The 10,594-nt window shown below is 37.9% G+C and overlaps 1 protein-coding gene across 1 annotated transcript; it reads left to right on the top strand.

Moving 5' to 3' along the window:
* Window positions 1-7,654: 7,654 nt before the first annotated feature.
* On the top strand, window positions 7,655-10,588 carry LOC122079226 (patatin-like protein 5; the record flags this gene model as incomplete). The annotated part of the gene is made up of 6 exons (XM_042645501.1): window positions 7,655-7,785; window positions 9,061-9,222; window positions 9,313-9,500; window positions 9,763-9,943; window positions 10,078-10,239; window positions 10,325-10,588. Coding segments are annotated over exons 1-6 (1,047 nt in total), but the record flags the coding sequence as incomplete, so codon positions are not given.
* Window positions 10,589-10,594: the final 6 nt, after the last annotated feature.

Genomic DNA, 10,594 nt, shown 5'->3' on the forward strand with positions numbered 1-10,594 from the left:
AAATTTAGTAGTTGTAGTTAAATTCCATGGTACAGTTAGATTAGTAGAAGAAAAAAATCAAAATAATAAGAAGGGGATGGAGTCCTAACTGCTACATGGCAGTTTGGTTGGTGCCACGGTTTGGTGAACATACTATATATAAAAATTTTCCTTCCATCCATGGTTAAAAAGTGTCACACAACCTGTCAATAATCTCATATCGTGATTTGTCATACAGAACTATAAGAAATTTTTGATAAGTTTTAGAATTGAACTCAACAAAAATCGTTGAAAATAACAACTGCCTTACCATAATTGGCGTACTGTGGTGAGATTCATCAGGAGGTTTCAAGTTTGAATCTCTTGACTGTTATCTACTTCTCCTTCTTACCTTTAAAAGAAAAAAAAAATTGAGACATCAATTGGAGCAGAGAGGGGTATAAAACAAGATGAGATATATATAGTTGAGATAGGTTATTAAATTTTACAAGTGATCTATCAATCGAATCCCCTATTAATTTTTCCTTATGCTCCCTTTGTTTCAGTATAAAATGATAGGTAAAACAAATTTTACGCTAAAATTAGCATTTCTATTGTTTGTTTCGTAAGTTCAAAATTTTCTCTCAACAACCCACATTTTCCTGAATAAAGTGAGGACAATTTTACTCCAGATTTTTAGGTAAAATATTCCCTCACATTTATCTAGATTTTCTTGAAATACACTCAATAGTCCTTTGAGTCCTCCAAAATCAGAGCTCTCATGGAGGCCTTGGAGTAGTTCAGCACCAAGCTAATTCGTGTGCTCCAATACTGAAGGCATGCAAGCGGCCATTGATAGCCTCGACTACATCGTCTTCTCTTTGTTCCTACTTTTTTCCTTTGGTCTCATCGACTCACCAAGAGGAGATCTCACTTGCCAGTGCTCGTAGATGGAAAGAGAAAGACGAAGATCCCAAGCCCTCGAAACCAAGATAGCATAAACAATTATCAATAGGGTGTGAGACCAGCACCATTGCTGTTGGAGATCTCACTCGCTAGCTAGTGCTCCTAGACAGAAACTCTTTGGTTGAAAGACAGTTAGTCATGGCACTGTACGTCATAAAGGAATGCCTAGGAATGGCAGAAGAGGTTCCAAATAGAAGATAAGGTAAAGAAACATGAGGAGAGGAGTTTCCCATCATTGAACCCTGTCCCTGCTACCCCTAGGTCTTAATCGAATACTGGGTAATTTGTTCCACATCTCAATCAGAGCATTGGAGGTACCTGAATCAGGGCTCTATGCACCATCCCAAAGAATTAAGACACATTTGCCAACCTATCAGAACCTATATCACATCTGATTATATCAACATATTTTAAAATTAGCACCCCATCAGAATGTCAGTTAGAGCTAAGTGTAGAACAATTATCAATGGATGTCCTGACATAATCAGAAACAATGTATCAGCATTTCAAAATTTTCCTTTGAGCCCAGGAAACATCAATAGTGGCCACAAATGATTAAATGGAATCCATTCACCCAATTCACCCAATTCACCCAATTCACCCAATGCTTTTCTTTTTTAAGGCCACCTTCCAAATAAACTTGACAATACCCACAATATTGGCATCCTAAACTCTATGAAGCCCAGGCCCCTCTGTTTTTGGGAAGACATACCTTGGCCCAAGTCAAAGAATGAAAGAAGTTACCACCATAAATTTTTGTTACAAAGGAGTGAAAATAGGGGTGAAACAGGGTCAGGTTGGGTCGAGTTTCTTAAAACCCTAACCCAACCCTAGGTCTTCATAATTCAACCCAGGCCCAGCCCAACCTTTCCGGGTTCATACCAACCCAACCCAACACTAATTGACCCTGTCAAGCCTGGTTTAGACGGCCTGGGTTGGGTTGGGTTGACCTTGGCTTATGCAATGGTTGGATTAACCTTGATTGATTTGTTTTTGTCATTCATATCTTATACATTAAAAAATTACAGAAAAATAAAAGGCCAAGGAGTTTTAAATTTTAATTTAAAAATTCAGAGTTAAATTTCGGGTCGGAGTGAGTTGGGTTGGACCTGACTGAGGCCTCAACACCTGACCCAGGGTTGGGGTTTTTAATTTCTAACCCATTCTCCAGGTCTATATAAGACATGTACCTCCAACTCATAAAACTGATTAATGAAGACTCAATTCAAATAGACTTACAGGTTCTTGCTATTGCAGGTTTGCTGAAGAATTATCTGCTGAGAAGAAACGGCCTGATATGATATTCCCTCTCTACTTATCAAGACATGATCAGAGCTTAGTTAGCGAATATTTGTTCTAAAATAAAATCATGTCAGGAAATAAAGGGAAGGGAACCTTGAGAACCCTAAAATGGTGTTCATGTTTGGAAGTTTGGTGATGGATATAGCTCATGTGCACGTATGCCTCCATCAATCCAACTCATCTTAATATATGATCAGTGTCCTACGTGAGGGTTATTAGAGATACCCATGTACTACATAATATTGCGATATCAATAAAATTCTGGAGTGATTTATATTACAGAAGGGCCTTTATTATAAACTTTCAATTCAGCCCAGGTGGGGGGTGGCAAAGAATAAGAGCGTGTGCAGGGGCATCAATATATGTGGAATTTTTTATCTCACAAGGGGATGGAAAAAAGCCTCAGAAAGGGAAAATATAGTATTAATGAGAAGTAATATTCCATTGTTTATAGGGTTGAAGAATTAGATCAGCAACAACATTAACTGGGTGGTGAGAATTAATGCTAGTTATACAACCCCCTGGCAAAGAAGGAATCTACACATCAAAAAAATGTTAGTTGAAAACCCATTACCGATATGTTTCTGCAGACCCTCAACCAGAATTTCCCTTCCAGCCAGTAAACTTCTCCACCCCCAAGAACAATTATGCTTAGGGGTGGCTTCAAGAAAAGAGGAATGGGGAGAGTATTTTCCTTTGAGGACTTTGACCCATAAAGAGTTATTATTATGCAATATTCTCCAACACTGCCTAGCAAGAAAAGCTTTATTAAAACATTCAAAGTCCCTAAAACCTAGACCTCCCACCCTTTTGCTTTTGCAAAGCTTATCTCAACTGACCCAACAAACCCCCTTACCATTTTTATCTTTCCACCAGAAATTCCTTATGATTTTATTTAAATCTTTCCACAAACTAGTAGGGAAAAGAAACATAGGCATTGAATAAGTAGATAGTGCTGAATTGGGTTTAAACATGTTAGACCAAATTGTACTTAGCTAAATTCTTGGTTTTCATCAAAATTAATTGATCATAAATAATTAAAGGAGAGGGTACGTTAAAAGGTAGTGTGGCCCCTCTACCAATGTGGGGACAAATGGAAATACTAGTAAAAGCATCAACAATAGTGGAACTTTTGCTTTTCATGAGGAGTGGGGCAGTCATTTTGCTCTCCCCCCTCCCAATGTGTGTAGCGTAGGGGCTACGCTATCTTTTACGCTCCTGTTTTTCAATAAATAAATAAAATAAACTGCGAAGTGAAACCTTTTGATAAGATGGTCTTAAAATTTAGGTTATAAGCTGTGCCAGGCTTGAGTGACCATCAGGCTTTCCATTGCCATATCCAACCCTTCTCTTACAAGCTGAGCATATGTTTATAGCCCAAAGTACTGGACTTTAGTTACAATATACTAGGGGCAAAGTTAATTTTAGGGCCCATAAGCAATCAAATTAGTACCTTTGGCCAAACTCAGTGAACATAACAATAGCAGCTTTTGAATTGGGATTTAGGACCTGATCACTTATTTAGCGACTTCATATGCATCCCTGGGCAATTTATTGGTCTGAGTCGTCTGACTACCAAGTACCAGCATAGTTTAAAGAATCGGATTGGATCGGTATTGATTGAGGCCGATCCCAATCCTGGGTGATTCCATATTGGTGGATTGATACAATGAAGAGTAATAAGGTGAAAAAATTCATTTCTTAATAAAAATCAGGGGAATTTCTATCCGATAAAATTAGAATTGGGAAAGGATGATGCCCAACTAGTTGGTGTGCTGTGATGCACAAAAGGCCCACGTTCACCAAAAGATCGGGAGGTTAAGCCTCTTGGCTATTATCTATTCCTCCTCCTTATCGATTAAAAAAAAAAAAAAGATTAAAAAAGAATTGGTAGGTGTTCCTTAGCTGTGTTATTCTTGATCCCGAAAGGCTTTAGGATGATTGTTTGGATCACCTAACTCTTGCTCCGGCAATGGTGGCTTGGTGGGTGAGGCTAGGGGTGTCAATTCCAAGCCCGCACCGGTAGGCCCGACCAAGCTTGACACGTTTATGGCCTGACCTAGACCTGCCGGATTAATAAATGTGTCGGGCTTGAGTCCAACACATTTATAAATAGGTAACACACGGTGTAGCCACCTAGCCCGATGGGCACCCGACTGGCCCGACACAATTACAAGTCCGATTTGAACCGACTCCTTTAAGTTTGACCTAGCCCAACCTCTTTAATACTACTTGTATTTTTTTTTTTTTAATACTATTTGTATTTAGTCCTAAGGGTATGTGATATGTACAATTGAGATGGTAGTAATTGTTATATAAACAATCATCTTTTTTATGCATAGTTTAATTGATTTGAACTTACTAAACTTGGGTTATGTAAGCATAGTTTAATTGATTTGAGTTCTGTGGGTTAAAGATTGAGTACTTTAGTAATTTAGTTACTTTGGGCATTTTTTGCATAATTCATTTTAACTATTGGACCTTTTCTTTGCTATGCCCATCTTTGCCTCATTTTTTTGATATTCCTCTTCAAGCACATTTAATGGAACAATGTTAAAGAAGAACCGTTTAAATCCCGTTTAAAGTTGAATAGGTCTATAGCCCAGTTTAGGCCTAGTTAAGGTCTGTTTAAAGTAGCCTGATTAAAGCCCGAAATCGATCAACCTAATTATTAACCTACCATATCCCCCAAAACTAGGCCCGTTTACTTAAAAGAGCGTTTACGGTACAAGACTTTGAAGTGATCAAGCACGATTAGGTCTGACCGAGACTGGCCAAGCCCAACCGGTTGACACCCCTAGGTAAGGCTTTAACATTCGTTTGGGACCTATCTTGGGTTCGTCGGCTTGGCACCAATGATGTCTTCTTGGGTTTCCTTTCTCTTATCTCTTCTTTTAGTCTAGGCATTGTTTAGGATATTTTTATGCTGAAATTCTCCTTCTGTAATTTTGTACATGTCAATAGAGGTCGAAAATAAAATAACCCATTTTGTTTTTAAGTCCGCGATTTCCCATGCTCACAGTTGTCCTGGGAGCCTCCTTGTCGTCAGTACAGCTTCTTTTTGTTTTTTTAAGGTAGAAATATCATCAGTACAGCTGGTTTGTAGGAGTCCCAATAAATCTCTCTCAAATATCTATTGGAACTTGCACAGTAACTGCTGAAATTATAAAGTTGAAAATGCTGGATTCTATGAGTGGATCAAGCATTGTACAAAAATCATTCTTATATGAAGACCTGATCCAAACTCTTTTAACTTGGCTCAATCATACACTACTGTGTTGAGTAATTAAATTGATTCATAAATAACAGGTGTTGAACCATCGACTGGACCACAACTGAACCAAGCAAACATCTTATAGTCTTAAAATCAAATCACTACTGAAACAAGACCTAACAAGAGATTGGCCGATCCTTCATTGCTCATGGGCCAGAGACGCAAGTAAGATTCTTGTATGATTTAATACTATGCACACATCATATATGTATTTATATCTATATCTTGTAATCATCATTATGAAGAACACATGATGTGATACAATCATATGAACTAGATATCTAATCATGTTCCTAGTAGACCACATTTTAATTGAAAACCTAGGAACAATCATACACAGTTAAAAATTATACTATTAAATAAAATTAGGAAAATGGTTAGATAAACCAGCGCATTACTTAGGAATAAGGCATGCTAGCATCTATTGACCGTTAGATGCAACATAAAAAATCTCAACCGTTTGTAACCGTTGTCTTACATGATTTGCCCAATACCGCCGCTCCACGGTTTCTTCCTCCTCCTCCTTCTTCCTTTCTCCTTCCTCTTTGTCTCCCGCTCCGCCTTCCATTCCAGAAACTTGTTGATCCCCTCTCTCTCTCTCTCTCTCCAGAGGACGCTACCAGGCCATGAATAGCATTTTTATTTAAAACGATAGCCCGGATCTGCTCTAGTCTTTTTTTATGTTAAATTTCAATGGCGTTTGTTCCATATTGCATCTCATTTTCTATCTTCCTCAAAAACATGAAGAGGGAAAAAAATTATTCCATAAAAAATAGTGAAGAATTCTACACAAATCAGTTGCAGGCACATAGCGAAATGGAAGAGAAAGCAGAAGAACAGAGAGAGTAACAAGTGGTTACCCTAGTTTAAGCATTTGGTTTTAAATAAATCAATGTGAAAATGGTCCTCAGGATCCAGGCCGGATCTGCACTTGTGAGGCAATTTGGAAGTGAAATCGCCAACTAAGGCATTCACCGAGTTTCGGCGACTCCGTTGTCGATCCCCCGCTTCCTCTTTTTTTTCTTTCTCTCTCTCCCAAGAAGACGCTTCTGTCTCTCTCCACTACCAGGCCATGAATAGCATTTTTATTTAAAACGATAGCCCAGATCTGCCCTAGTTTCTTTCTCTGTTAAATTCCAATTGTGTTTGTTCTATATTGCATCTCATTTTCTTTCTTCCTTACAAATATACAGAGGGAGAGAGAGACAGATCAGATTAGAAAGTGAAGAATAATGAAGTTGCAGGTAGTTATGGCCCGTGGGATCAATAAATGTAATCTTTTGATATCAATATACCTCACTGTTTCTTCAATTTGTAGGCTGGATTTTGGACATCTGTGTGGTGAGGGTGTGGTTGCAGGAAAAATCGAAAACAGAGGAGGTGAGATGGCAAGCAGGGTGAGGGAGCGAAGTAACCCTCAGCGAAAATTTTTAGAACGACGGAGGGAGATCCAGTAGAGGGCAAGAACAGGGAGAGAGGGCAGGGAAGACAAGCAGCAGTTTCCAGGCTGCCATGGGTAATCGGGATAAAGATCAAGCAGCCTGAGATTTTTTTTTTTTTCCTCGTCGTAGAATAGTTGCAGAGGAGAATGGAAAAAAAAAAAAAAAAAAAAAAAAAAAAAAAACTACACTATCCCCTTGGGTGTCAACTTTGGGACTTATCTCTAGACCTTCGTCTAATATCTTCTATTTGATCTGGGTTGTACTTATTGACCTGTATTTTTCCTTTTGGTTGCATTTTTTCTCTGCCCCCTTCCCTTCCCCTCCCCCTTTTGGGCTGGTTGTTCTTCACACTTGTTGAATATATGCCTATCTATCTTGCAAAATTGGTTACACATTTTATATATATATATATATACACGTATAAAGGTGTCATCCAGATAATCCCAAAGAAAATATAAGTAAACACATTTTATGTTTATGCCATAATTTTCAATGTAATACTGAATTATAACCATGCATTTTCTCGGAACTTATTTTAGTCCAAAACCCATGTTTGGATGAATTCTAGGTCAGCAAACAAAAGTAACTTGAAGTTATTAGCCTTTTTTCTTTTTTTCTTTTTTTTTTACACAAACCTAACCCGCCGGCCTATTTGATATTCCTGCGCATGCAGGCTATAAATATCAAGTACTGGGATAGTTAACACACCCACAAACCAAAAGAAAGCTGAGAGGTGAGGAGAAAAAAAATAGAATGCCATCCAAGGGAGTAGTAAATATGGAGAGAGGGCATTGCATTGAGCTGAGCATGCGAATGTTGGCTTCTCTTTGCATCCTTCTAATTGTGAGGATTGTTAGCTTCAATTCTCATAGATCTGCTTTAGTTGTGAAATTTTACTCCTACCCTATTTTCTATCATTTATTGTATATTTTCCATTGTATTTTCAAACAACCCAAATTTTCAAAGTTCAGTCTTTCTCATTACTTTTTTTTCTTTCCAATCTATTTGAATCTTAAACTCTTTATGAAATTAGTAAAAGAGGGAACATATGTATCATGAAAAATCGGGCCTTTGACATGTCATTTGGCAGATAATGCTCTTGACAAAGGGGGAAAAGAACATATGGTGCTACTCTCAATATTTTCACTTATACCAGTGAAACTTTTTATTTCATGAATCCTAGATGCAACTTTTTGTTTTTGAGTAGGTGAGGGTGGAGTACCAATTCATGGTGCTACCGGTGCAAGATAATGCATCATCTGAATATTCTATGTTACTGATATGACCCCACAAAATTTTCAAGGAGAGCATACTGGAATGTTCACTAGTTGGGTGCACATTCACTACTTCTAGCATGATGGAAGAGTAACCTAGGGTAAGCCTGTGGCACAATGGTTAGTTGCACTATTGCAATATATTGATCACAGGTTCAAAACTTGGAAACAGTCTATTTTACAAAACAGGGGTAAGGCTGCGTACATTTGCCTCTCAGACCCTATAGTAACGGGTGCCTCGTGCACTAAGTTTTTTTTTTTTTTTTTTTTTTTTTAATCTGACTGTTCTCATTGCTTGGCAAAAAAATAGTTTTTTTGCATTTTCGGTAGAGGGAGGTGAGATCAGGCTCTAGATTTTATCAAGTGAGGAAAAATTTTATTATATCTAGTACTTGTGTATCAAAAACATGATTTTTTTTTTTTTTTAACAAAAACATGGCTGTTTGAAACATAAATACAAGAGAGTAGGACCTATCTTTGTACCAAATTTCTGTGTCAATTATGTTGCCACATGGAATTCCTGCCACCCCTTCAGCTAAACCTAGTGCCACTTGTATGGTTGGGCCCAATTCTTGTGGAGTGCAAGTCTAATACACTCCGAGGATACTTTTCACTTGGAAAGTTTCTTTTCAAAAGGAGTTTAGAATGGCTGCATTTGTTTTGTTGTAAGATATTTAAAAAAAAAAATTATTATTATTATAATATTTTTTTGTCTTTTTTTTGGACATGAATAGTACACATATTTCAACATGATTATTGGAAATATTCTTGCCATGTGATGGGAGTAGTGTCCTCCATGGAATCCTCCCCAAGTACTAATTCTAGTGACATTGTTGCTACTTAGATTACTGAACCAACAGTCACTGAAGGGCGTTACCAAGGTAGTAAATCTGACAGAATTAGCAATTCTGATAATGGAATTACCACAATTCTTAGCATTGATGGTGGTGGAGTGAAAGGAGTCATCCCTGGTACCATTCTCAAAGAATTTGAATCTATGTTACAGGTAATCCCTACTTCCAGTTCCCTTTTATATATTCAAATATTTGCATGCATGGTTGAATCATATGTAACCCTTCCGTTGAATAAACCATAGGAAATTGATGGTGATGAGAATGCGAGGATTGCAGACTACTTTGACATAGTTGCAGGAACAAGCACAGGAGGGATTATAACAGGCTTGCTAACTGCACCAGATGAATCAGGCCGACCCCTCTATTCTGCTAAGGAAATAAACCAATTCTACTTTGACCATGCCCCTGATATCTTTTGGTTGGATGAAAGGTGGGTGCACAGTTTTCCTAGCTAGCTAGTGAGCTCCTTCTTTTGATGGTACTACCTTAGGTGGAGATGCTCTCTAATTTTTTTCTAGCATTTTTTTAATTATTATTTTTTTTTCCTTCTCTTTTTTTTTTTTTTTTTTTTTTTTTGTCTCTCCATTATCTAAAAGAAAGATGTGGGTGCATGGTGGGCTCATTAGGATTATTTGATTCACTATTCATGCAATCATTCTTCATATATTACTCTCTCTCTCTCTCTCTCTCAGTTTAAACCCCTTCGTGGAAGCCTTGAGGGAACTTCTACAACCAAAATACAATGGTACAAACTACTACAAAGTAGTGAGAGAAATGATAGGAGGAATTCGATTGGATGAGACAGTAACCAATGTGGTTATCCCAACCTACGATATGAAACTTCTCAAACCAACCATCTTTACTTCTTTCCACGTAAAGACTACGTATAAAAAATAAAAATATTTTCTTTTATGGAATACCTTTTGATTGGGCCAATTTACTCAACAGAAAATATGTTAAAAGATGTATTAATTTGTTTGATTTCTTCTATATCTATCACTGTGCAGGCAAAACGTGATGAATCTATGATGGCGTTGCTATCAGATGTGGTCATTGGCACTGCTGCGGCTCCAACTCTTTTCCCACCATACAGCTTCCAGATTACCACATCGGAAGGAGTCACCACTAAATTTAACCTCTATGATGGTGCTCTGGTAGCTGGAAATCCTGTATGTCCCACTCCCACCTTCCCCATATCACTAATCTCTTTCTCTCTATCTCTGTGGTAATCTCTCTTTCTCTCTCTCTCCACAGACATTGGTTGCTCTAACTGAAACGGTAAAGGAGATGAATGGGAACGTGGATTATACAAAGTTTCGGGTTCTCTCTCTTGGCACAGGAACAGAAGAGTTCCAAGGATATGAAGCTGATAGTCACTGTTGGGGCAAAGTTGCTTTAAAATATCTATTATATGATCCAATACTCTCGACTGCAGGAGAACGCATGGCTGAAGTATATGCTGGCATGCTTCTCCGAACTGATATTTACCCAAACAACTATATACGGATACAGGTACGTACTTTT

This window comes from Macadamia integrifolia, chromosome 5 (genome assembly GCF_013358625.1).
Source record: "Macadamia integrifolia cultivar HAES 741 chromosome 5, SCU_Mint_v3, whole genome shotgun sequence".
Classification (NCBI taxonomy): Eukaryota; Viridiplantae; Streptophyta; class Magnoliopsida; order Proteales; family Proteaceae; genus Macadamia; species Macadamia integrifolia.